Here is a 27,767-nt window from a genome sequence, read left to right on the forward strand (position 1 = left end):
GTTATACACTGGCTGTCACTCTTGAAACAAAACGAGTTTTAAAGCAGAAAAATACTCTTTTTGTCAATTTAAACCGTAAGAGAAAGAATCTGAACTTTGATTTAAGATTCAGGCGTTGGTTGTCGTTTAATTAATATTTATTTAAACATTAGGTATGAAGTTAGGTCGCGCGTGATTTTTGCCGTGTGTCCTAGCTTGGTGCACTGTTTGAAATTTTGCTCCACGCCGGGAAATCAAATTTTGAGATTTTCAATTTGAGTTTTCTCAAAAAATCTCACACGTAGCGAGAAACTGAGACCAGAAATGGATACAAAAATGTCAAATTATGCCCTGTGCCAAGTTTCGTATTGATCTGAAAACTTTCGTGTTTTTCGCCAAAAAATGATTAATTCATGGATTTTTAGTGATTTTGACAAAAAATAAAATCTGTTTGAAACCAACTTTTTCCATCAATTTGGACCTCGGGAGTAAGAATCTGGAGTCGCTTTTTCGATCCAACGTTCCGTTAATTTTTAATTAATTTTTAAAACTTTTATTTGACTTAAATGTTTTCGGTCTAAATAAAAACAAAAAAATAGCTTTTCTGTTAATTTGGACCTCAGAAAAACGAATCTGAACTCTGATTTGAGATTAACGCGCCGGTTGTTGCTTAATTAATATTTATTTATTTAACCATTAGGTCTGAAGTTGGACATGAGCTGGGTCATGGCCATATGTCTTAGCTTAGCAGCACGCACATTTTTTTGAGAATTTTGATTTGGATTTTCTCGGAAAATCTTACAGATAGCGAGGAACTGACACAAGAAATGGGTTCAGGGGTGTCAAATACTCCTGTGAGCAAAGTTTCGTATTGATCTAAAATACAACAAAGAGGTTAAGTTCATGGATTGTGAAGCCTTGTCGAAGTCTAAAAACTTTTAGAAACCAGTTTTTTTTATTAATTTAGATCTCAGGAATAAGTCTCTAAACTCTAAAGTCAGATTTAGAACATAATTATGATTTTAATGAAAATAAAAAATAACTTTGTAGGTAGGCAACCAAATATACACCAATTGTGTTTGCATTTTAAAATCGAGTAAATAAATAAAGTAAACTACGTAATTTGTCAATTTGAATTTCAGGAAAACGAATCTGAACTCAGATTTCAGATTGATGTGTTAGTTATTGTTTTATTTAATATTATACATGACTAAACATAGGACAAGTCTGTAAACGTATGTCCTAGCTTTAGTGCCTCGTTGACATATTACTCCACGCGGGGCATTGAATTTTAGAATTTTTAATTTGCATTTTCTCGAAAAATCTCACAGCTAGCGAGGAACTGAGATCAGAAATGGATACTGAAATGTCAAGTTATGCCCTGTGCAAAATTTCGTATTGATTTGAAAACTTTCGTGTTTTTCGCCAAAAAATGAACAAAGGGGTTTAATTCATGGATTTTTGGCGATTTTGACAAAAAATAAAATCTTTTTGAAACCGACTTTTTCTATCAATTTGATCCTTAGAAGCAAGAATCTGGTGTCGCTTTTTCGATCCGACGCTCCGTTAATTTTTAATTAATTTTTTAAACTTTTTTTGACTTGAATTTTTTCGGCGAAAATTTAAAGAAAAAAAGACTTTTTCTGTCAATTTGGACCTCAGGAAAAAGAATCTGAACTCTGATTTAACATTCACAACTTGGTAATCTTTTTATTAAATATTTAAAATTATTGTGGTTAAAGATAGGACAGGTATTTTAACGTATGTCCTAACTTGGCTATGTTTGACAGCTCTCATTTGTTCGACATTTTCAATTTTAATTTTCTCGGAAAATCTCACAGATAGCAAGAAACTGATACCAGAAATAGATTCAGGAGTAAAAATTGATGCTGTGTGCCAAGTTTCGTGTTGATCTGAAAACTCTCAAATCTGCGTTCGAAAAAACACGAAATGGTAAATAAAACCTAAGATCCTTTGAAAACCACTTTTTTTTAGTCAATTCGGACCCCAGGAACAAGAATCTGAAGTTGGTTTTTCGATTTAGCGTTTCATCGAGTTTTTATCGATGTTTGAAATTTGAAATGAAGACCTCTCCAGAAGGTTAACAGCAAAGATTTGGGGCAATTAGACAAAGTATAAAATAATAACTACGAGATTTATTACACCTCTTTCGTCACAATTTTAACATTAATATTACAAGACGCCATTTGCGTCACAAAAAACTTAAAAATATAAGGAATCTGAATCTCGGAAATGCTATCTCCATGCCCGCACAACCTGCAGGTCTCCTTCGAAGCGGACCAACTCGGCTTCTCCGCCATCCTTGTCACCACAGTAACGGGCCCCAGTAGAGTCCCACAAGACGTACAAATGAACGCCTGCAACTAAACAGTTAAAAATTGTACCAAGAGTGTTAAATCGCACCGTTGTCTTATCAGAACAGTTCAATAAACGATCCTGAAGTAAAAACGCCGATCCGTGACTTATCAACGAGTCCCTTTCCATCTCCCCGAACCTCACACCACCACCCCGTTTCCTCCCTTTCAGCGGCTGCCGAGTGAGAACGTCAGTCGGACCGGTTGACCGCACCTGCCACTTATCCGACACCATGTGGCGAAGACGTTGGTAATGGACAATTCCGAAGAAAATCTGCGCGGTGAGCTCGCGTCCGTCGATTCCAGAGTACATGGTTTCGGTGCCGTAATAATTGTACCCACCGGCTTCCAACAGCTGTCCGAAGTAGTCGATGGCGGTGTCGTTTTCCGTGAATTTGAACGGAGTGGCGTCGTGGACGAGGCCATGCAAAGCGGCGGATTTCCCCGCCATGACTTCAATCATCATCGCTATGGTCATCCGCGACGGGAAGCCGTGCGGGTTAAAAACAATATCAGGAACGAGTCCTGTTTCCGTGAAAGGAAGATCTTCAGCTGGCCACTTTTGCGAGCAGATTCCCTTTTGGCCCGCGCGACTGGCGAATTTGTCACCAACGGACGGGTTTCGCTGCAAAAGAATTGAAAAACGGAACAAAGAACTTGAAGGTACTCACCGGAACTCTGAAGGTGATGCAAGCAGTTCGGTTCGCCGTTTCGAAACTCGCGCATAATTTAACACCATCAACGAAACACTCTTCTTTCCCGTGGAATTTCCCGAGTTTGTACTGCGACTCGTCCACGCTGTAATAACAATACAAAGGATCTCCTTCGTTGAGTCTTTTCCCAATCACTGGGAGGCCATCGGTGTCCAAGAACTCCTGGAGTTTGGGGTTGTCGGGGTCGCGACAAAAAAACGACGTGGCGTGTTCTAATTGGACGAACTCAGTCTTGAAGATGGAGCCGTGGGCGAGGCCCCGTTCCTCCGAGGCTTTGTTGATGATCATCGCGTCCTCCATGTCGTAACCCTAAAAGAACCCGACTAAATTTTGTACGATTGTTTTTTGAACGTACGGTATAACTAATAACGGCTACTATGGCGTTGGTGCCCATGGCGAAATCGTCTAATTTCATGTTGTCGTAATGCACCGGTCGGAAGAGTGGCGATGCCGGCGTCTGGAGTCTGTAGAGCTTCGTTTCGGACTGCAGCGGCCAGTTTAGGCAAGGCGTCCCCATGGTCTGTTTGCCCATCTGGCACTGGTACATGTTGCGGGGGGACTGGTTGCAATCAGGCATTGGGATGAGTTGGGCCAAGTTTGAAAGAAACGCCAATTTGGAGAGTTCCATATGGGTTGTAACACCTGGAAGAAGAACGGGCGTTTTTATAACATCGCAAGACAAAAAATTGCTCATGAAAACGAAAAGCAAGAACACCTCCTCTTTCAAAAGAAGTCAAATTTTAAATTATCGTACGCTGAATTACAGTCGAACTTCCACAACTCGAACTTCTATTACTCAAAAATTTTCTCATAATTAGTTTGTAAAAACGTGTCCTTTCTTGAAACTTCTGAAGTGTATTAATAGCTTTAAATGCCACCATAAATCAAGAATTTTTTCAAAAGTGTATATGAATTTTAGAATTTTTCGTTTTTCTAGTCATCTCAAAATTTCAGTTTTTCTTATAAATTACAAAACTTTGACAATTTTGTCTCTAAAGCAATTAAATTAGGTGCACTTATTGTCTTAACGGCGCTAATAAAGTGTGCCAAATTGCAGAATTTTAGAACAAGAATTACGAATTTTAGAATTTTTCGTTTTCTACTCATCTCCAAATTTCAGTTTTTCTTTTAAATTCCAAAACTTTGACATTTTTGCCTCTAAAATAATGACATTTGGTGCCTTAAAGGCGCTAATTATGTGGGCAAAATTGTAGAATTTTAGAACAAACATTATGAATTTTAGAACACAAATTACGAATTTTAGAATTTTTCGTTTTTCTAGCCAACTCAAAATTTTAGTTTTTCTTTTAAATTTCACAAGTTTGACAATAGTGCTGCTAAAGCAATGAAATTTGGTTCACTTATTGTCTTAACGGCTCTAATAAAGTGTGCCAAATTGTAGAATTTTAAAACAAGAATTACGAATTTTAGAATTTTTCGTTTTTCTAGCCAACTCAAAATTTTAGTTTTTCTTTTAAATCTCACAACTTTGACAATAGTGCTGCTAAAGTAATGAAATTTGGTTCACTTATTGTCTTAACGGCGCTAATAAAGTGTGCCAAATTGTAGAATTTTAGAACAAGAATTACGAATTTTAGAATTTTTCGTTTTCTAGTCATCTCCAAATTTCAGTTTTTCTTTTAAATTCTAAAACTTTGGCATTTTTGCCTCTAAAATAATGACATTTGGTGCCTTAAAGGCGCTAATTACGTAGGCAAAATTGTAGAATTTTAGAACAAACATTACGAATTTTAGAACACAAATTACGAATTTTAGAATTTTTCGTTTTTCTAGCTAACTCAAAATTTTAGTTTTTCTTTTAAATTTCACAACTTTGACAATAGTGCTGCTAAAGTAATGAAATTTGGTTCACTTATTGTCTTAACGGCTCTAATAAAGTGTGCCAAATTGCAGAATTTTAAAACAAGAATTACGAATTTTAGAATTTTTCGTTTTCTAGTCATCTCCAAATTTCAGTTTTTCTTTTAAATTCTAAAACTTTGACATTTTTGCCTCTAAAATAATGACATTTGGTGCCTTAAAGGCGCTAATTACGTAGACAAAATTGTAGAATTTTAGAACAAACATTACGAATTTTAGAACACAAATTACGAAATTTAGAATTTTTCGTTTCTCTAGCCAACTCAAAATTTTAGTTTTTCTTTTAAATTTCACAAGTTTGACAATAGTGCTGCTAAAGCAATGAAATTTGGTTCACTTATTGTCTTAACGGCGCTAATAAAGTGTGCCAAATTGCAGAATTTTAGAACAAGAATTACGAATTTTAGAATTTTTCGTTTTCTAGTCATCTCCAAATTTCAGTTTTTCTTTTAAATTCTAAAACTTTGACATTTTTGCCTCTAAAATAATGACATTTGGTGCCTTAAAGGCGCTAATTACGTAGACAAAATTGTAGAATTTTAGAACAAACATTACGAATTTTAGAACACAAATTACGAATTTTAGAATTTTTCGTTTCTCTAGCCAACTCAAAATTTTAGTTTTTCTTTTAAATTTCACAAGTTTGACAATAGTGCTGCTAAAGCAATGAAATTTGGTTCACTTATTGTCTTAACGGCGCTAATAAAGTGTGCCAAATTGCAGAATTTTAGAACAAGAATTACGAATTTTAGAATTTTTCGTTTTCTAGTCATCTCCAAATTTCAGTTTTTCTTTTAAATTCTAAAACTTTGACATTTTTGCCTCTAAAATAATGACATTTGGTGCCTTAAAGGCGCTAATTACGTAGACAAAATTGTAGAATTTTAGAACAAACATTACGAATTTTAGAACACAAATTACGAATTTTAGAATTTTTCGTTTCTCTAGCCAACTCAAAATTTTAGTTTTTCTTTTAAATTTCACAAGTTTGACAATAGTGCTGCTAAAGCAATGAAATTTGGTTCACTTATTGTCTTAACGGCGCTAATAAAGTGTGCCAAATTGCAGAATTTTAAAACAAGAATTACGAATTTTAGAATTTTTCGTTTTCTAGTCATCTCCAAATTTCAGTTTTTCTTTTAAATTCTAAAACTTTGACATTTTTACCTCTAAAATAATGACATTTGGTGCCTTAAAGGCGCTAATTACGTAGGCAAAATTGTAGAATTTTAGAACAAACATTACGAATTTTAGAACACAAATTACGAATTTTAGAATTTTTCGTTTTTCTAGCTAACTCAAAATTTTAGTTTTTCTTTTAAATTTCACAACTTTGACAATAGTGCTGCTAAAGTAATGAAATTTGGTTCACTTATTGTCTTAACGGCTCTAATAAAGTGTGCCAAATTGCAGAATTTTAGAACAAGAATTACGAATTTTAGAATTTTTCGTTTTCTAGTCATCTCCAAATTTCAGTTTTTCTTTTAAATTCTAAAACTTTGACATTTTTGCCTCTAAAATAATGACATTTGGTGCCTTAAAGGCGCTAATTATGTGGGCAAAATTGTAGAATTTTAGAACAAACATTACGAATTTTAGAACACAAATTACGAATTTTAGAATTTTTCGTTTTTCTAGCCAACTCAAAATTTTAGTTTTTCTTTTAAATTTCACAACTTTGACAATAGTGCTGCTAAAGCAATGAAATTTGGTTCACTTATTGTCTTAACGGCTCTAATAAAGTGTGCCAAATTGTAGAATTTTAAAACAAGAATTACGAATTTTGGAATTTTTCGTTTTTCTAGCCAACTCAAAATTTTAGTTTTTCTTTTAAATCTCACAACTTTGACAATAGTGCTGCTAAAGTAATGAAATTTGGTTCACTTATTGTCTTAACGGCGCTAATAAAGTGTGCCAAATTGTAGAATTTTAGAACAAGAATTACGAATTTTAGAATTTTTCGTTTTCTAGTTATCTCCAAATTTCAGTTTTTCTTTTAAATTCTAAAACTTTGACATTTTTGCCTCTAAAATAATGACATTTGGTGCCTTAAAGGCGCTAATTACGTAGACAAAATTGTAGAATTTTAGAACAAACATTACGAATTTTAGAACACAAATTACGAATTTTAGAATTTTTCGTTTTTCTAGCTAACTCAAAATTTTAGTTTTTCTTTTAAATTTCACAACTTTGACAATAGTGCTGCTAAAGTAATGAAATTTGGTTCACTTATTGTCTTAACGGCTCTAATAAAGTGTGCCAAATTGCAGAATTTTAGAACAAGAATTACGAATTTTAGAATTTTTCGTTTTCTAGTCATCTCCAAATTTCAGTTTTTCTTTTAAATTCTAAAACTTTGACATTTTTGCCTCTAAAATAATGACATTTGGTGCCTTAAAGGCGCTAATTATGTGGGCAAAATTGTAGAATTTTAGAACAAACATTATGAATTTTAGAACACAAATTACGAATTTTAAAATTCTTCGTTTTTCTAGCCAACTCAAAATTTTAGTTTTTCTTTTACATTTCACAAGTTTGACAATAGTGCTGCTAAAGCAATGAACTTTGGTTCACTTATTGTCTTAACGGCTCTAATAAAGTGTGCCAAATTGCAGAATTTTAGAACAAGAATTACGAATTTTAGAATTTTTCGTTTTTTAGTCGTCTCAAAATTTCAGTTTTTCTTTTAGATTCCAGATTTGTGACAATTGTGCCGCTAAAGCAATAAAATTTGGTGCACATGCTGCCTTAAAGGCGCTATTTGAGTATGCCAAATTGTAGAATTTTACAACAGGAATTACAAATTTTAGAATTTTTCGTTTTCCTAGTCATCTCAAAGTTTCAGTTTTTCTTTTAAATTTCAAAATTTTGACATTTTTGCCTCTAAAATAATAACATTTGGTGCCTTAAATATTATTGCCTTAAAGGCGCTAATTATGTGGGCCAAATTGTAGAATTTTAGAACAAAAATTACGAATTTTAGAATTTTTCGTTTTTCTAGCCAACTCAAAATTTCAGTTTTTCTTTTAAATTCCACAACTTTGACAATAGTGCCGCTAAAGCGATGAAATTTGGTTCACTTATTCTCTTAAAGGCGTTAATTAAGTGTATCAAATTGTAGAATTTTGAATTTGTAGATAGTTAAGTTCACTATGAAAACAAAGCGGCAAAATGGTGTACGACAGGAATTCCGGAGCCACCCTTGATGCTAGAAACATTTTTAAACATAATTTTTAAACAGTTGCAAAAAACAAAAGTGAGAATCTCTGTGATTTTTACCTCAAATTTTACAACTTGCCTCGATCAAAGTGTATTAATTATTAATTAATAAACCGATTTTGCGCTAATTTAGGTCGGTAGTGTACATAGTTAAAAATCTCTAGAATGTGCGTCTTTTTCTCAACAATTTTCCAGTTTGCTAAAGTTAATAATATATGAGTGAAAAGTAAAAAATTCCCTAATTTTCATAGCTGTAACACAAAAACTACTAAAATTACGAATGTCAGAACATTTTGCTTCCTCTTGAAAATTAAAATTTCCAAATATTGTATTTCTTACTCTACAATTTGGCAATTTGGTAGAATTTATACACGCCTTAAAAGCAGAAGTTTTCCCAATAAATCCACCAATAAAATTACCGAAATTTTAATGGTGGATGTCTGAAATTTGTGCTTCGTTTTTAAAATAAAATTTGTGTCTGTCTTCTGTTCTAAACTTTTGTAATTTATTAAAATTGGTACATAACTCATAGGTAGTAACTTTTCCAAGTTTCGTAGCCGATGTACTATAGATATTTACATAACAAGTGCGGAAAGTGACCAATTTCGCACGAGTATGAATGTAGATGCACGAGGCGCTAACCGAGTGCAAAAAAAACACTTTCCGACGAGTTATGTACACAATTTTTCCTACGACCTTCCATCATCGGAAAGAAACCATAAGTTTCAACAATAGTTCATTTCTTATCTATTCTAACTGTCATTTTTCTACGACCTCATACAAAATACATTGTTGGTTTTCGTTTTCATGAGCAATTTTTTTCGAAACTGCGAAGAAGGAAAGTTTACCTTTGTAAAACTCCTCCGCAGAGACGCAAATATCCATATAAACCTGCTCGAACGTCCCCACAAACTCCACCTCCTTCACGGTTAAGTTCATCACCGGCCGCATCATCCTCGCAGGCCCGGTGAATAAAAACAGTCCCGGAAACTGCCCGGGGACTTTCAGCAACGGCACCAAGACAATTTCCAAAGTGTTGGGAACCTCTTCGCCTTTGATTTTGTACAGTCGCAACTCCGCCACCAACTTGGGGGCGATTTCTTCCTTCACGTATCCAATGACTTTCCCGTCGAGCATCACAACGTAATTTTGGTCGGATTTGATAGCCCCCATTCCAAGTTTCGTGAGGATCATCGGAATATTATCGACTTTCTTAGCGTCGGGGACGTCGGTCACCGAACAATTCGAAGTGAGGTGGTTGAGAAGCCCGCAAGGGCTCCCGTCAGGTGTGTGGACAGGGCAGATGAACCCCCACGCGTCCGGAAGGAGTTGCCGGACTTCCGTCGTCCGCATCTCCTGGAAGAAGGCTCCTCTATGGACGGATTTGAAGTGCGACATGTACCGCATTCTGTTGATATTCTCGGCGACGATGGTCAAACCCTTATCCTGCATCAACCCCAAACCGGAAGTGCTCCGGATGTTCCCAGTCGCCAAGAAGTGTTGGAAGGAGTGTTCAATCCCACCGCAACGTTTCGCGGCGAGGAGCACCTCGTTCTGAGTGGGAGGACCCGAGAAATTACTACGTTTCGAGATGTTGAATTTCAGGGCGATTAGCCACATCTGAAGACGCTCTTTTAACAGTTGCAGGTACAAGTGACCGCCGAGTAAGAGTTCTTGCATCATCACCGCGTCGGCACCTTCAGGTTTGCATTGGTCTTGCGTAAAAACGAAGAGTTTCTGCGTCATGAAGACGAGCAGATTGAATTTGTCTTCGGGCTTTTCCAAGTGGATGAGAACGCACTTTTGGAGGATAAACTCGGCGATTTCCACGTCGGAAAACCACTCGGGGCACTCGGTGAACTTCACTCGGAACATTTTTCCTAGGTAGGATTTACACTCTTCGTGGGTGTGGAGGTTTTCGACGTGAAGAGCTCTCAACATGTTCTGGACGCAACTGGGAAAAAATCGTTTGAACATGGAGGGTCGCAACTATTATACTCACTCCACGTAATAAGAGTCGTGTTGGTACCCCTGAATCAACTTCTGGTAGATGAACTGGTCGCAATAATCGCAAAGACATTTCAAAATTAACACCAAAGGAGTGTAGTAAAGAGTCTTCTTGTAACTAAACATGAACTTGGCGGAGCCGTCCGTCACAAAATGCAAGACGTTGGTCTGAAAAATTCGGATTTAGAGACCTGGGGGCTGCGAACGAGACATACAGTAGCAGTTTGGTCTTCGCGGACGCATCTTATACTAATGCCGCTGTCTGAGAACAGAGACCCCCTCATTTTCCAGCCGGATCTTCGTATAGCAATGGGGTAATTCCGTCGCGTCATCAACAACATGCGAATTAGGCGCTCGTGGCCTTTTATTACAAAGTAGCCCCCCCATTCATCCTCGTGTTCTCCGTGTTTGACGAGCTCCTTGGGGCTCATCACATTAAGATGGCACTTATTGGACTGAAACAACTCCTCAGATTACTCTCAAAGACACGACAAACTCACTTTGATCATGATGGGAATCTCCCCCATGTCCTTCTCAAATGCTGTCTGCTCAACCCCGTTAATCGCCCAGTTAATTCGCGCTAAAAACCGCCCCTTGTAAGTCGCAGCTCTTTGGCGACATTCCGTGGGGTAGATCTTTGTGCTTCTCACCCCCACAGATCCCATGGGGATTAAGGGACAGCTGAGACTTCCGTCCACGATGGATAATCTGATTTTATCTCCGTTTAAAAGGAATTCGACTGGGTTTAAGTCCGCGATTGCTTGGTCCATGCCTTTGGTGATCATGTAGTTGAAGCTGGTGACGTGAGGGAGCCCCAATTGTTGTAAAATCTAGAAAAAAAAAAGGGTTGACAAAGAAAACATAACCTCACAACTTCACGTGTTTTGATTTAGGGGTGATTTACCTCGTTTTTTGCAGGGGCGGGTTCTCCAAAGTTGGTTTTTGTTAAATTTGAAAGAGTCGGTTGCTCAGCCATGGCGAAATTGTGCATTCTGAAAGCAATAATGTATAAGGAATGTTTTTAATGTTAAACTTGAGTTTGACTATATGCAACCAGTTATACACTAGCAGTTATTATTGAAACAAACGAGTTGCAAAGCAGAAAAATACTCTCTTTATCAATTTAGACCTTAAGAAAAAGAATCTGAACTCTGATTTAAGATTCAAGCGTTGATTGTTGTTTAATTAATATTTATTTAAACATTAGGTATGAAGTTAGGTCGCGCGAGGTCTTTGCCGTGTGTCCTAACTTGGTGCACTGGTTACAATTTTGCTTCACGCCGGGAAATCAAATTTCGAGATTTTCAATTTAAATTTTCTCGAAAAATCTCACAGGTAGCTAGAAACTGAGACCAGAAATGGATACAGAAATGTCAAGTTATGCCCTGTGCAAAATTTCGTATGGATCTGAAAACTTTCGTGTTTTTCGCCAAAAAATGAACAAATGGATTTTTGGCGATTTTGACAAAAAATAAAATCTCTTTAAAACCAACTTTTTCCATCAATTTGGACCTCGGAAGCAAGAATCTGGAGTCGCTTTTTCGATCCAACGTTCCGTTAATTTTAAATTAATTTTTAAAACTTTTATTTGACTTGAATATTTTCGGTCCAAATAAAAACAAAAAAATAACCTTTCTATTAATTTGGATCTGAGAAAAACGAATCTGAACTCTGATTTGAGATTAACGCGTCGGTTGTTGTTTAATTAATATTGATTTATTTAACCATTAGGTCTGAAGTTGGATATCAGGGTATGGTTATGGCCATATGTCTTAGCTTAGCAGCACGCACATTTTTTTGAAAATTTTAATTTGGATTTTCTCGGAAAATCTTACAAATAGCGAGGAACTGACACAAGAAATGGATTTAGGGGTGCCAAATACTCATGTGAGCAAAGTTTCGTATTGATCTGAAAAACACCAAAGAGGTTAAGTTCATGTATTGTGAAACCTGGTCAAAGTTTAAAATCTTTTAGAAAACAACTTTTTTTCATTAATTTGGACCTCAGGAACACGACTCTAAACTCTACAATTAAATTTAGAACGCAATTATGGTTTTATTGTAAATTAAATTTAGCTTTGTGGGTAGGCAACCAAATATACACGCATTGTGTTGGCATTTTAAAATCGTGTAAATAAATAAAGTAAACTACGTAATTTGTCAATTTAAATCTCAAGAAAACGAATCTTAACTCAGATTTAAGATTAATGTGTTAGTTATTGTTTTATTTAATATTATTCATGACTAAATATAGGACAGGTCTGTTAACGTATGTCCTAGGTTTAGTGCCTCGTTGACATATTACTCCACGCGGGAAATTGAATTTTAGAATTTTTAATTTGCATTTCCTCGAAAAATATCACAGCTAGCGAGAAACTGAGACCAGAAATGGATACTGAAATGTCAAATTATGCCCTGTGCAAAGTTTCGTATTGATCTGAAAACTTTCGTGTTTTTCGCCAAAAAATGAACAAAGGGGTTAATTCATGGATTTTTGGCGATTTTGACAAAAAATAAAATCTTTTTGAAACCGACTTTTTCTATCAATTTGGACCTCGGAAGCAAGAATCTGGAGTCGCTTTTTCGATCCGACGCTCCATTAATTTTTAATTAATTTTTTAAACTTTTTTTGACTTGAATTTTTTCGGCGAAAATTTAAAGAAAAAAATACTTTTTCTGTCAATTTGGAGCTCAGGAGAAAGAATCTGAACTCTGATTTAACATTCACTAGTTGGTAATCGTTTTATTAAATATTTAAAATTATTGTGGCTAAAGATAGGACAGGTATCTTAACGTATGTCCTAACTTGGCTATGTTTGACAGCTCCCATTTGTTCGACATTTTCAATTTTAATTTTCTCGGAAAATCTCACAGATAGCAAGAAACTGATACCAGAAATGGATTCAGGAGTTGAAGATGATGCTGTATGCCAACTTTCGTGTTGCTCTGAATATTCTCAAATTTGCGCCCGAAAAACCACGAAATGATTCGGGTCGAATTAAATATAACTTAAAATTCTTTGAAAAGCCATTTTTTTAATCAATTCGGACCCCATAAATGAGAATCTAAAGTCAGTTTTTTGATTCAGCGTTTTATTGATTTTTTATTGATGTTTGAAATTTGAAATGAAGAGTTTTCCAAATGTTACAGCTTCTCTTATTCCTAAACCAATATAATAAAACACAAATAAAGAGTAATCTTAAATATATTTTGAAGAAGTTACACTACAGCCATAAACATTAAAAGCACAAGCAATACAGTTTTAGTAACATCAACACCTAGTCACTCCTTCCTAGGCTTCAACCCCAACCAAAAGCCCCCTTCAGGTTGCATGTGAAAATGGCGCCGACTTATCTTAATCGGTACTTCAGTCCGAGCAATTGGAACAACATCAAACTTTGCCAACAAGTGACAAAACAGAGTTTTAATCTCAAGAAGCGCCAATCTGGAACCTGTTAAAACTCTTCATATTCATGTAACTTGAATAAATCCTCCAGTTCTTACCAAAACAGTCTCTAGGCCCCCAACCAAACGGCAAATAAGTCCCTGGCGCTATCTTCGCCCTATTCTTATCATTAAACCTTTCAGGATCAAAACGATTAGGCTCAGGATAATACTGAGGATCTCTTTGGATAGCCATGGTCGGTATCACCATATCCACCCCTTTTTGCACCAAGAAACCCTTTTCGTCATTCCGACCTTGGATGTAATAGTCGTCCACACAAAGACGATCTGTTTCAAAGGCCGCAGGCCAAAGTCTTAACGTCTCTGCAAAAACTCTTCTTTGTCACCACTCCAGGTTAACTGTCTTACCTGAAACAACTTGATCGAGGTACTTCATCTCGAGAATTCCTTCGTACGGGATTTTCCCCCCATATTTCCGCCCCACGTCCTCAATCTCCTTCAGGAGTTTCTTCTGGACCCCAGGATTCACCGCCAGCTCATGCGCCATAAAACAGGAAGTCGTGGAAACTGTTTCGAACCCGGCAAATAACAACATTGCTTTCCCTAAAACCTCTTCTTCGGTTAGTTCATCGAGGGGACTCTGCCCAGTTCTTTTTTCAATGATTGTCCGGAAAAACTTCGTAACGTCCCGAGGGAACACTTCAAGTCGGAGGAGCTAAAAACAGGACTCTTACTCGCTCGTTATTGGGAAACTCACAGGGACTAATTCCGGGAATGTCTGGATGAGAATCAACTTGATTGATTGCCAGAAGGTGAAGTTCGCCAAGCGGAGACTCTTTTTAATGAAGAGGTTCTCCGGGTCTTTCAGACAGTCGATCTGAAGACCAAACGCCGTGGAGGCGATGATGTTGGCGGCGACTTTCGTAAACGTGTCTCGCATCTCTAATTGAACTTCTTCGCCAAAGTGTTCGACGAAGTTTTCAACACACTCTTGGAGTTGGACGTGCAGATTCTTCATTTCACTGGTGGTAAAATCCGGGCTCTTATTACCCCAGTTCTCTCCAGTTAAACTCATTAAACTTTTACTTAGTAGAGGATCAGCGTCACTTCCTTGACCAAAAGTGAAATGATTAAAGTCCTTTTCCGTAATTTGTTTAATTAGTTCGATGTCACGAACCAGAAGACATTGTTGCATAAATTGCATGTAGCCAACGTATCTATAAAAACGAATAAATATTTATGGAGGAGAAAGAAATTCCATATTTCTTAGTACTGTCGTAAATTTAGTTTGAAAATTAAACAAGTCAAGCGACTTACGTCAAAGATATAAAACACAAATTAATGACACCAGTGATGCCAACCTTATTGAAATTCCAAAGCTGCTTCACCCACCTTTCATTCTCGTTCTCTTTGTACAATTTAACAGCGACGTTAGGAAAAGCCTCGCATTTAAACAACACCCTTCCCATACTACCAACCCCTGGCCAACAATTGGCATGTTTCACCCCCTTATCACTCCAATAGCCGCACGGTCTGATGAATTTAAAATAGAAGAGGACGCTCAACACCACTCCCAACACAAAGAACCACATCTTCTCTTCTCTCGGTTCGTACTAAAGTTGAAAATCGTTTTAGAATGTATTTATATTCCTTCTATAAACATTTACATCACTCGGTATTTGTTTGGTTTAATCGAGCTTTTCTGAATCTGCTGTTAAAAAAAGCAATTGAATTAGATTTATGGTGCATGGAGATATGGGGAAGATGGATGTGAAGTGGAATCGATTAGTAATCAATGGGTTTTATTGGTGGTGTTGGTTTTTGTCAAATTCGGTTGGGAGTGGCGGAGTTTTTGAAACAAACAAACCTACGAGATCCGGTTGAACAATAACAAAATAAAAGTAGTGTAAATAACTTCATTTGATGCCCTAAATTTAGTTGTTTAAGAATAGCTGCAACCAATTATGTAGTACAAGTGCAAGTCTTAAGTATTCTTCAGTTGAAGTCTTTTGATTGGCTCCTCCAACTCTTCCAACTGTCCTAAGCATCAGTTTTTAGAAATAAGTACATAACTCATCAATAAATATTTATTAAATTTAATATAACTATAAATATATAAATATAGGGTTTATTCTAAAGTAGAATGAGCCGAGAAAAACGATGGCGCGAATCGTTTCAAAATAGTTATTTGTGTACCAAGGCCAAAAAAGAAACACTTTTTTGCCGTGATACACATAAGATTTTTTAGGCGACATCATTAAATTTACAAGTTAATTAATTTTTACTTATGATTTATTGCTTTAATCATTTAGAACAACTGAATAATTGGAAATATTTATGAATCCTTTAGAAAAGTTCATATTTTTTTATTTTCATTTGCAGTTTCGGCATGTGTAGCTTCACAATTTGTATGAATTAGGTTTGATGTGCTTTTTGACGTTGTTGCAGCAGCACTGCTATAGTTTATCCGGTGAGAGATTGGGATATTTCGACAGTTGACATATAGGTTGGTAGCAAATTATGCTACAAAATACACTAAAAACACTAAATTCCTGCGCGAAATGGGTTGACAGGGTTGTCAGTAACTGGGGTTATTTTGTTATTTTAAATTTCGCGCGTTTGGTACATTTTTTATCGCGTAGATTTAGGGACTTTGCTGTCATTCAATCTCTCACCGTACAAACTATAGACATGTTCATTTTCAATAATTCAAAACGTCTTTGTTGCACTTTACAGCAATTTATCGATTTGATTTTATCCAAATAATTACTCATACAAGGTGTTTATAAATGTTTCTAGCATCGAAAGTGGCTCTGGAATTCCTGTCGTGCACTACTTTGCCGCTTTGTTTTGATAGTGAATATAACTATCTTGAAAATCATTTATAATGTTACTTACGTCAACGACGTTTCAGTTACCGTTTTGTGTCCAAATTTTTGATTTTCAGGTTTTAAACCACAATTAGAACAGTTTTCTTCTCAAAACTTATTTTGCTTTATGATTGAGGTTAACTACAAATGTCGGTTGAAAAATATAAACTCACATTTATAATGAGCGACAAATTTCTTTGACATTTCATAGCCACCCTTGATGCTAGAAACCACGACCTGCTGTATATCTACGGCCTGTGCAAAATCTCACTTCCCCGTATCAGAATGTTTCCGAGAAAACGCATTTTTTTGCCGAGGAGGGCGCTGCTGCTCGGGCGCTTTTGACATTATTGACAAATTGAATTTTGGGGTTAGTAAGATTTTTGACTTTTGAAAGCTACAAAAAACACAAACGTAGAACAAAGTAACAATCGTAAACAGAGCACACAACGAAAACTTGAAAAAGCAACAAACAACGTGTAAAAATTTGAAAATTCAAACTTAAAATTTGAAATGTCAAAAACAATGTTGGTAATAAACCCAATATGGTAAAATATTCCCAAAAGTGCCCGAGCGGCGGCGCTTTCCAAAACATCGAACTGCACGAATGCACAGGTCGTAAATATACAGCAGGTCGTGCTAGAAACATTTATAAACACCTTGTATAAAATTGGGGGTAATGTCGGTATCTTGATGTAATATGCAAAACTATGGATAGATGGCGTCACCATAGATCGGCCAAAAATATTTGCGGCTAGAAAAGACTTCCTTTTAGGCCGCTTTTAAGATCCAAAAAGTCTATTTTCAGTTTAAGTCGCCTAAAATAGCTATTTGTGTACCAAGGCCAAAAAGTGGTTCTTTTTTGGCCGAGCCTTTTTTTAATGGCCGAGGCGCTAGCCGAGGCCAGAAAGAAGACGAGGACAAAATGACACTTTTTGGCCGTGTTACACACAAGATTTTTTAGGCGACATCATTAAATTTATAAGTTAATTAATGTTTATTTATGATTTATTGATTTAATCAATTATAACAACTGATTAATTGTAAATATTTGTAAATCTTTCAGAAAAGTTCATATTTCCTTTATTTACATTTGCAGTTTCAGCACGTGTAGCTTCACAATTTGTATGAATTAGGTTTAATGTGTTTTTTAATGTTGTTACAGGAGTACTGCTAGACATGTTCATTTTCAATAATTCAACACGTCTTTGTTGCACTTTACAGAAGTTCGTCGATTTGATTTTACCCAAATAATTATAAAATTGAGGGTAATATCGGTATCTTGATGTAATATGCAAGACTATGGATAGATGGCGCCACCATAGATCGGCCGAAAATGTTTGCGGCCAGAAAAGACTCACTTTTAGGCCGCTCTTAAGGCCTAAAAATTCCATTTTCAGTTTAAGTCGCCTTAAAAATCTTTTTTAGTTTCGGAGATATCGAGCTTTAAAATGTTTCCAACTCAAAATCCAATATCCGAAAGTTTGATCGCTCATAACTTAATTATTTCTAAACCAATCTTAACAAATCTTACCTTTTTGGATTCTATGCGAAATTCTGCGTAAAATGAGTACCAATACTTTAAGATTGTTTCGTAAATAAGCGAGAAATCGACCGAAGTAACTTTTCATAGTTTTAGTCACACATTCTGTCGACAACTCAAAATTTTAATCGCTCATAACTCAGTTATTTGTTGACGTACAGAAAAAATTAAGACAGTTTTGAATTTTGCCTAAAATTCTGCGTTAACTGAGCACTAACAACTTGAGTTTGTTTTGCTAATAAGCGAGATATCGTTCGATAACGTTCAAAATAAGTACTTATACAGTTACTATGGAATTTATTTTGATCGTTTTTAATCTTAAAAGTGCCGCAACGCAAGTGGACAACTATACATTGTACAAATGTCTTATCATGAATCTAAAATTACTTGAGATAGATAGGTACTTACTTAACAACTTAACGATTTCATTATTACTAAATTTAGTTTTAAGTGTTGACAAGTTAAACATCGCATTTCCTTATAGATTTTTGACATTTTCAGCTCTTCTGGAATGTTTAAATATAGTATACCACCCTGTATATTAAAGAATCAAAAGAAACTAAAGACAATTAAAAAAAAGAAAACTCAAGAATCTGCAGAAAGTGATCGAATTTTAAATGAAGTACTTAACAAAGTACTTAACTTTTATCTAAAAGATCGACGACTGATATCGAAATTATCACGAACCTACACCAACTTCTACGACCTTGTCATCTTTCCGCTGCATGATTTTCTAAATTCACTTTAATATAAATAGAACAATTCATAACAACAAAAATGAACCAAACTATGCGAATTTTATTTATACATATCATAATGTAATCTTTAATAGTTCCATTTATAACTCGCAAACTCTGACATATTTCGCCCTTGACCTCACGCTCACTCTTATCACGTATCAATAACGTAATCATCTGATATCGATTAAAAACAAGAGAGGTGCTACATCCAGTGTTATTTCCACTGTTAACACGACGTTCAAAATGTTGTTCGTTCTTTTCGGAATCATTGTAGGTCTTCTGGTTTACAAGTTCTTCAGAAGTGCTAAATATTGGGACGACCGCAATGTGGTCAACGAGCCGGCGCTACCTCTCCTTGGTAACCTCGGCGGTGTTATTTCCAGAAAAAAGCACATAATGGAGGCAATGTCAGACATATACAAAAAATACCCAAACCAACGGTAAGTTCCTCTTTCCATTTCTCTAAGAAACTTGGATTTAGGTACGTGGGAATAATGCAATTCACCCGCCCAATGCTCCTCATCCGCGACATCGATCTGATCAAACAAATCGCCATCAAAGACTTCGATCATTTCCACGACCACATGACCCTTTCAAGAAGTGAAAAGGATCCACTCCTCTCCAAGAGTCTCTTCAGTTTGAACGGAGCGCAATGGAAACACATGAGAGCCACCTTAAGTCCCGTCTTCACCAGTAGTAAAATGAGGATGATCTACCAACTCGTAGACGAGTGTGCTAATGACTTCGTCGGTCACTTCAAAGGAAAAGAGCCTGTGGCTATGAACATCAAAGACATTTTTTCGAGGTTTGCAACCGACGTTATTGCCTCCACGGTTTTCGGTATTAAAATCAACTCTTTGGATGATCCGAAGAACAGTTTCTTTGCCATGGCTAGTCGGTTTAACGTCGGCGTGGTCACTTTTGCTAAAATTTTGATTCTTTCGAAGCTACCATTCCTTGCTAATGTAAGTTGAGGGTGAAAGTATCTTTTTATAATAAAGAAGTAGCTTTTAGGGGCCCACGCGTACCCAAATGACGTGGTGGACTTCTTCAGATCCATCGTCAAAGACAACATTGCGAAACGCGAACGAGGTGGGATTATCCGTCACGATTTAATCCACCTCTTGGTGGAAGCCCGCAGAGGCCAATTAAGTGGTGATTTGGATAAGAACAAGAACGAAGGATTCGCAACGGTGGAGGAGTCAGTTCTTCCTCAAAACACAAAACGAATGGAACTCTCTGACGACGATATTGTCGCCCAAGCTCTGTTGTTCTTCACTGCTGGGTTTGAAGCAATGTCAACACTGTCTTGTCTGGTAGCTTACGAACTGGCTGTCCATCCCGACGTCCAGACGAGACTCCAAGAAGAAATCGACGCGGTGAGGAAAATTTACCAGTTGAAAGTGCCGTACGAGACTCTTCTGGGGATGAAATATCTCGATCAAGTTATATCAGGTAATTAAAGTAAAGACAAAAATAGTTGATTAGGGAGTTTTGTAGAGACGCTGCGCTTGTGGCCTTCCGGTTTCCAAACCGACAGACTTTGCACCAAAGACTTTGTCATCACACCGGAAGCTCCAAACGAACGAGAATTCACTCTTAAGAAAGGCGAAGTTGTGTTAATACCAATCGGTGGAATTCATCGCGATCCTCGTTATTATCCTAACCCGGAAAAATTCGATCCGGAGCGATTCAACGATGAGAACAAGTTGAAGATTGTTTCCGGAAGTTATTTGCCGTTTGGAATCGGTCCTCGCAACTGCATCGGTAAAATTACCACACCTTTTCGCTTGTGGTAAATTTAAAGGGGATTTTAGCTTCTAGGTTTGCTCTTCTTGAAGTTAAAACTCTGTTCTTTCACTTGTTGTCTCGGCTAGATGTTGTGCCTGTCAGTGGTACGCAAATTCCACTGGTGCTTGATCCAAAGAAGAGAAACTTTGAGCCTTCCAATGGGTTTAGGCTGGGTTTCAAACCCAGGAATTCTTCTACGTAGGAGGTGAGTTCTAGCGGGTTCTTCAGAGAAGTTCCTATATTAGGAAATTATTTGGAGATGTGCCTCGTTCTTACAAGGGCCTTAAATATGTAAATAAACGTATCTGTTGATGAATGTGTTGAAGTTTTCTTTTTCTGTGCCCAAAACTTTTAGTTTTAAAATCATTTATCAGATTTTGAAAGGGATAAGTTAAATTCCTGTAATGGACACATGTTAATTTTGATTAATAGATGGCGCCACAACACGACGTGTTTAAGGTCACTAGATCAAAGTGTCTGTTTTATAAAACAGACACTTTGATCTAGTGACCTTAACGTGCTGCCGGATTTGCTCCACAACCATTTTAAAAATTTGGCGCCTGCAGATAAAAAACTCTTTATTTCTGTAAATTTTCAAGTCTACAATGCCAAAATAAAAACAGTTTTAATTTCGTCTTGTCCATTTTACTTCACTACGTTTATACCGGTTCAAATCGCTCAATGATTAATCGCTTTCATTAACCAACTTGTTTGTTAAATAGCTATTAACGCTGTAGCAGTTTTAAACATCAGCAGGATTTGAAAGGAATAAGTTAGAATTCTGTAATAGACACATGTTAAGTTTGATTAATCGATGGCGCCACAACCCAACGTGCTAAGGTCACTAGATGAAAATTTGTCCTTTGTAAAAAAAAGAAATTCTCATCTAGTGACCTTAACGTGCTGCAGAATTTGCTAGACGACCAATTACAGCAGCGCATTTTAAAAATTTGGCGCCTGCAGATAAAAAACTTTTTATTTCTGTAAATTTTCAAGTATACAATGCCAAAATAAAAACAGTTTTAAATAAGTTCGTCTTGTCCATTTCACTTTACTACGTTTGTGCCGGTTAAAATTGCTCAATTATTAATCGCTTTCATTAACCAACTTGTTTGTGAAATATCTATTAACGCTGTAGCAGTTTTAATCATCAGCAGGATTTGAAACGGATAATTTAGAATCCTGTAATAGACAAATGTTAATTTTGATTAATGGGTGGCGACACAACCCAACGTGCTAAAGTCATCAGAAAAAAATTTGTCTTTTGTGAAAGAGAAATTTTCATCTAGTGACCTTAACGTGCTGCAGAATTTGTTAAACGACCAATGACAGTAGTACATTTTAAAAAATTAGCGCCTGCAGATAAAATTTCGTCTTGTCCACTTTACTTCACTACGTTTGTTCGGTTACAATCGCTCAATTATTTATCGCTTTCATTAACCAACTTGTTTGTTAAATAGTTATTAACGCTGAAGCAGTTTTAAACATCAGCAGGATTTGAAAATGATAAGTTAGAATCCTGTAATAAACACATGTTAATTTTGATGAATAGATAGCATCACAACCCAACGTGCTAAGGTCACTAGATGAAAATTTGTCCTTTGTAAAAGAGAAATTTTTATTTAGTGATCTTAACGTGCTTCAGAATTTGCTAAACGACCAATTTACAGTAGTGCATTTTAAAAATTTAGCGCCTGCAGATAAAAGACTCTTTTCCTAATTTGTATTTTAAAAATTCCCAGGTTGCTATGGAAACAAAGCTATTTTAGCATCGCGTATCGAAATGGGACATTATAGCACTGAAAATGAATGAGGAAATAGCGGAAATAGCTCTGTTACAAGAACAAATTAGGAAAAATAGTACAAAACTTCGTTCATAAGGCCATTAAGCCACTCATCCATTATAAAACTCGTGGCGTCGCCGCTCGTTTTATAAACTTGGATTTGTGCCTTAAAATTTGCTTTATGAAACTTGGTGTTTTAATATACTACTATTTCTGTGGATTTCCAAGACTACAATGCCAAAATAAAAACAGTTTTAAATAATTTCGTCTTGTCCATTTCACTTCATTACGTTTTGATCGGTTAAAATCGCTCAATTCTTAATCTTTTTCATTAACCAACTTGTTTGTTAAATAGCTCTTAACGCCGTACCAGTTTTAAACATCAGCAGGATTTGAAACGGATAATTTAGAATCCTGTAATGGACACATGTTAATTTTGATTAATAGATGGCGCCCCAACCCATCGTGCTGTAAGGTCACTAGACAAAAATTTGTCTTTTGTAAAAAAAGAAATTTTCATCTAGTGACTTTAACGTGCATGAGGATTTGCTAAACGACCAATTACAGCAGAGGATTTTAAAAATTTGGCGCCGGCAGATAAAAGACTCTTTATTTCAGTCAATTTTCAATTCTACAATGTTAAAATAAAATGTTTTACTTCCGCCGCTGCAAGCCGAGCCAAACGCCCCCTCGCGCTTCCAAGGCCAAACTCTTCGCCAACTTCAGAGGTATCACAGTCTTCTCCACCGGCACTAAATTAAACTTCCCCAGCAAACTCACAATCAGAACCTTCATTTCTAGTAGTGCGAAACGCGAACCGATGCAGTTTCTAGGCCCCATCCCAAAGGGCAGGTACGACCCTGCAACAATCTTCGCCTTATTCTCATCGCTGAACCGCTCCGGAATAAACCTCTCCGGTTCCGGGAAAAACTCCGGACTATAATGTAGAGCGATAGTTGGAATGGCGACTAAGCAGCCTTTGTTGATGACAGCAAGAGTCTCGTTGTCTCTTTGGGGTTTGATGACGTAGTCTTTAACACAGATTCTATTAAGGACGTAACCTGGAGGATATTTCCGGAGGGCCTCTGAAACGACTTGGTCTAGGTACTTCATTTTGAGGACTTCCTCGTACGAAAGAACTTCCACGTCGTCAATCTCTTTTTGGAGTTTTTCTTGGACTTGTGGATTAACAGCGAGCTCGTAGGACAAAAAACTGAGAACTGCAGAAGACGTGGTGAAGCCAGCAATGAAGAAAACCAGCGCTTGGGCGGTGATGACCTCGTCGGTGATTTCAATAGCGTTCTGAGTCTTTCCAATTTCGGACTCTTGGACTGTTGCGAAACCTGTGTCCACCCCATATTCAGTCTCGTGTTTTAATCTCCCTTTTCGCGCTTCCATGAGAAGGTGGATCATATCAGGCCTGCTAATTCCTTCCTTCTCCCGAAGATTAATAGTGTCTTTGATCAGACTGAGAAAAAAATCAGAAATCGCAATTGGTAGAACTGGAATTCGGAAAAACTATAAAAAGGTGTTATCAACCCATCGCCACCTCACTACCTCAAAAATCTTCGGGAAGAACCCAAAGAGAAGACTCCTGATGATCCTCCATGGTGTCGGACTCGACACGTAACTCCCCATTTTATAAAACTCGTTCTCTGCGTCTAAAAGAGTGTTGCACTTGATACCAAACGCACAATTCGCAATGACATCGTTCGTGTATTTGGTAAAAATGTCTTTCATCTCCACCACGACAACATCTTCTGGTTTCTTCACGAAGAACTCCGTGAAATTCGTCGCAGTTTCGGAGATCAGAGTGAACATAGCTCGCATTTTGCTTCCGGTGAATGCCGGACTGAGCGTCGACCTCATCTCTCGCCATTTCTGACCTTTCAAAGAAAACAAATTGAGACCGAGTATTGGGTCAGTCTTGTCACTCGTCAGGATGGAATGGTCAGTGAAGTGCTCGAAGTCTTTTACTGTTATCTGTTTGATTAGCTCGACGTCACGAACGACAAGAGATGGTTCAAGGAACTGATAACTCCCGAAGTATCTACAATCAAGAGTTGGCATAATTAGATGTGATTATAGTGTTAGAAACTACCTTCTGTCTTTGTGTTCGTTGTACGACGCTCGGACGGATTCAGCAAACGCTTCTTTGCTCAAAAAGACTTTTCGGAATCTTGCCCATGGTTTAATGTAGTAAATGTTGCGGCGTTGCCAGTAGAAAAAAGGAACGATGAATTTAAAGTAGATGATGCTGGTGAATATGCAGAGGAACAACAGCACTGCTAACATGGTGAATGAAAACTGTGCGGCTTTCACCTTGATTTCGTTGGATCAACGAACTCGCGGACTTAAGTAGGGTTTAGATGATTATTTTATTTTATGATGTTGCGAAGAAATTTCTTCAAATACTGGTAATTTGGTGTAATTTTCAAACATGTGACAACCCGTGACTAAATTAGACACACCGTATAAATAATCTCCATTATACAATAATTACCATGCAGTTTACGTAGTAAATCGTAATTGTTGTTGTTAAAAACAAGCTTGTCATGTTCACCATTCAAAAATTACTTTAGGCTTAGCTAATGTTATGAATTATAAAGAAATAAGAAGATTTTATCGTGTGATTCTTTAAATTTGGGATATGTAAGCTTTGAAAATTTTGCTCATAACAAATCTTGCTTTTTTGGATTATACGCGAAATTCTGTTTAAAATGAGTACCAATACGTTAAAACCTACAAAACCACTAATTCAATCAAGATTCAACGGCTGAATTGCAAGAAAACAGCAGAAATCTGCACGAAATTATTGAAATTCTTAGAAAAATCCACATATTTCGATGCAAAACGACGATTCCTCGCTGATTTTCGCCGTTTTCTGGCTTGAATTCGCAAAGAAGAGCTCGAAATCTACAAAACCACCAATTTTTATCAAGATTCAACGGCTGAATTGCAAAAAAACTGCAGAAAAGACCGAATCTAAATAAGAGACTAAAAGGCAGCTAACTTCTACATGAAAAAAATAAAAATTTTGAATTAGAACTGCCTAAGACCGATGTTTAAGGTAAAACATTGCAAGAAAGACGATTCCAAAAAAGGTTGTTTGATATTTGCCATAATTCCAGAGATATCGAGCAAAATCGTTTTCGAACTTCCAAAATTTTGGCCCTCTGACAACAACCCAACATTTCAAACTTAGTTATTTGTTAACGTACAAGAAAAATAAGGATATTTTTGGATTCAGCGCGAAATTCTGCGATAAATGAGCTCATCCAGCTCAAATTTTCTCAACAAATAACCAAGATATTTACCAAATTTCATTTTCAGAGGGATATTTTAGGGTCATTTTCAAGAGGCTGTTTTGGGGCGAAAACTGCATTTAGTATTATTGACTTATACATATATCGATCAAAAGAGGAGCTTAAGATCTATCGACTGACCAAGTTTCGGATCGATAGGCCAGGTAATTTACGAGGGCGATTGAAAAAATTTTCAATTTTTCGTCGATTGAGTCGCAAATTTTTTTTGACAAAAAAATTGACCATCGAATTTTCGACTTTTGAGGGTTTTTTCTAAAGAAGAATTAGAATTTTATAACTCAAAATCCAATATCTGAAACTTTGATCGCTCATAACTCAGTTATTTCTGGAATCTTGCCTTTTTGGATTCTACGTGAAATTCTGCGTAAAATGAGCACAATACTTTAAAATTGCTCCTAAAACAAGCGACATATCGACCAAATTAGATTAACGCACAATTAACCAACTGTAATTTGAAGACTCGGAAGACCAGGAAAAAAATAAAATGTTATTTTCTCTATGTTCAGCAATCTGCGGACCACCCACTATATAAATTCAATGTACTTAGAAAAATTAAATTAACACAACATCCAAGACCTTGGAACCGTTCAAACTACGGATTTCCCAGTGCCGTCATAAAATGACAGAACTTCGCCACTTCGCGCTTTTCTTGCTCCTCCACGTCTCAAAATCTGAAGAAATTAAGTATGAATTATCAGTGACGACCCCCAGCTTCACCTACGACAAAACCATCCACAATGAAGAAGTGGTAACCAGTGAAGAGCACGCATTTTCGATCACCATCCTCAACGACTTCCCGGTTTTGCGCCCAGGTATGTTAAACATCGCTTCAAATACCCACTATTTTTGGTTAGACAACCATGACCTGGAGGAAATCGTACCTGGAGCCTTCGACAACCAAAATATAACAGAAGAGATTCGTTTCACTGGTACCAAACTGAGGAAAATTTCTTCGGGGACCTTCAAAGACTTGCAAATACGAGAACTGACTCTTCTTTATAATAACATTGAAGTTATTGAAGAGAACGCAATAAGTAATTTACCCAATCTCTGGCAACTTTATTTATCGCACAATAAAATTGTGACAGTTCACCAGAATTCCGTTGTTGACACCCCAAAAATGTGGACTTTTGATATCAGCCACAACAAACTGAAGAAACTTGGACGAAGATGGTTGAGTCTCATGAAGAAAAACGGGACTGTTATCGTCGGCGCTTCTTATAATGAGATCCAGGAAATTGATCCAGAGGCGTTTAGTGGGATAACAGTCTGGAATCTCGCGTTGGCGAACAACAACTTGACAACAATCCCAGGGGAGGTTTTCAGGAACAACTCTCTTCAGTTGTTGGAGTTGCAGAATAACAACTTGAGGACTTTGGATGAGTCGTTTTACGAGCAGAAGAACCTCACTAATGTTCGTCTTGAGGGAAATCCTCTGGAGTGTTCGGAGCAAAAGAAGTTAAAAGATTTGGAAGGAAGAAATGGAGTGAGGATCTTGTACGACCGCCAAAACTGTTAATTAATAAAGAAATAGTTCAAGTATTAATATCTCCTTTTAATTTCGCCCAGTATAAAGTGTTATCATCCGGATATGCGTCTTCTCATGGTTTTCCCAGAACCTTCCACCGGAAACCCGTAACAACTACATATTTTTTCACAAATTGCGCAATAATTTTTTATTAAAACTGATCTACTCAATTCCGCGTCAGTTAAACTACCGCCATGTCCCCGTTACTTCTCCTTTTGCTCCTCCCCCAGGTGTCTCCCGTGAAGTACACTCTGACCACGACGTCCAACAAAATCCTCTCGTTCAACAAATCAACAATTGAAAGCTCTGACGACGTTAAGAAGATCACCATCGACGACGAGTTTAAAGTTTTCGATGAAAACCTCCTCAACATTGAGCATCGAACCCCCGTCTTCATCATGGACTCGAATTACGCGCTGGAGAAGATAAAGAGTGAAGCCTTCGCCGACCAGGAAATCACACAAGCGATTGTGATCACCAACACGCAAGTTACTGTGATTCTTAAACGGACGTTCAAGAACTTGAAGGTTTTTGAACTGAATTTGAAGGAGAACGAAATTAAGATGATTGAATCGGAGGCGATTTACAGTGCCCCCAATCTGAAGA

The 27,767-nt window shown here is 36.8% G+C and overlaps 5 protein-coding genes across 5 annotated transcripts; 2 read left to right on the forward strand and 3 right to left on the reverse strand.

Annotated features, from left to right (window-relative positions):
- Nucleotides 1–2,120: 2,120 nt before the first annotated feature.
- Nucleotides 2,121–11,223, reverse strand: Polr1B (RNA polymerase I subunit Rpl135). The gene is made up of 9 exons (XM_088041682.1): nucleotides 11,079–11,223; nucleotides 10,675–11,004; nucleotides 10,390–10,629; nucleotides 10,170–10,342; nucleotides 9,016–10,121; nucleotides 3,423–3,709; nucleotides 3,026–3,376; nucleotides 2,404–2,979; nucleotides 2,121–2,357 (listed from the first exon to the last, which is right to left on the reverse strand). Exons 1-9 carry the CDS (start codon nucleotides 11,163–11,165, stop codon nucleotides 2,139–2,141), a joined length of 3,369 nt encoding a protein of 1,122 aa, XP_087897808.1. The 5' UTR covers nucleotides 11,166–11,223; the 3' UTR covers nucleotides 2,121–2,138.
- Nucleotides 11,224–13,412: 2,189 nt separating this feature from the next.
- Nucleotides 13,413–15,188, reverse strand: LOC148170877 (cytochrome P450 9e2-like). Its single transcript, XM_088041214.1, has 5 exons — nucleotides 14,972–15,188; nucleotides 14,337–14,796; nucleotides 13,988–14,294; nucleotides 13,679–13,942; nucleotides 13,413–13,626 (listed from the first exon to the last, which is right to left on the reverse strand). Exons 1-5 carry the CDS (start codon nucleotides 15,169–15,171, stop codon nucleotides 13,457–13,459), a joined length of 1,401 nt encoding a protein of 466 aa, XP_087897340.1. The 5' UTR covers nucleotides 15,172–15,188; the 3' UTR covers nucleotides 13,413–13,456.
- Nucleotides 15,189–18,924: 3,736 nt separating this feature from the next.
- Nucleotides 18,925–20,839, forward strand: LOC148170878 (cytochrome P450 9e2-like). Its single transcript, XM_088041121.1, has 5 exons — nucleotides 18,925–19,172; nucleotides 19,214–19,697; nucleotides 19,740–20,187; nucleotides 20,233–20,499; nucleotides 20,550–20,839. Exons 1-5 carry the CDS (start codon nucleotides 18,976–18,978, stop codon nucleotides 20,723–20,725), a joined length of 1,572 nt encoding a protein of 523 aa, XP_087897247.1. The 5' UTR covers nucleotides 18,925–18,975; the 3' UTR covers nucleotides 20,726–20,839.
- Nucleotides 20,840–22,961: 2,122 nt separating this feature from the next.
- On the reverse strand, nucleotides 22,962–24,708 carry LOC148170879 (cytochrome P450 9e2-like). Its single transcript, XM_088041654.1, has 3 exons — nucleotides 24,409–24,708; nucleotides 23,865–24,357; nucleotides 22,962–23,825 (listed from the first exon to the last, which is right to left on the reverse strand). The coding sequence occupies exons 1-3, from the start codon at nucleotides 24,600–24,602 to the stop codon at nucleotides 22,962–22,964; spliced, it is 1,551 nt and encodes a 516-aa protein (XP_087897780.1). The 5' UTR covers nucleotides 24,603–24,708.
- A 1,535-nt stretch (nucleotides 24,709–26,243) lies between these two features.
- On the forward strand, nucleotides 26,244–27,179 carry LOC148170880 (uncharacterized). Its single transcript, XM_088041655.1, has one exon. It carries the CDS (start codon nucleotides 26,253–26,255, stop codon nucleotides 27,150–27,152), a length of 900 nt encoding a protein of 299 aa, XP_087897781.1. The 5' UTR covers nucleotides 26,244–26,252; the 3' UTR covers nucleotides 27,153–27,179.
- Nucleotides 27,180–27,767: the final 588 nt, after the last annotated feature.

The sequence above is a fragment of the Gnatocerus cornutus genome, chromosome 7 (genome assembly GCF_029298725.1).
Source record: "Gnatocerus cornutus isolate USDA-ARS CGAHR chromosome 7, icGnaCorn1.1, whole genome shotgun sequence".
In the NCBI taxonomy this organism is placed as follows: Eukaryota; Metazoa; Arthropoda; class Insecta; order Coleoptera; family Tenebrionidae; genus Gnatocerus; species Gnatocerus cornutus.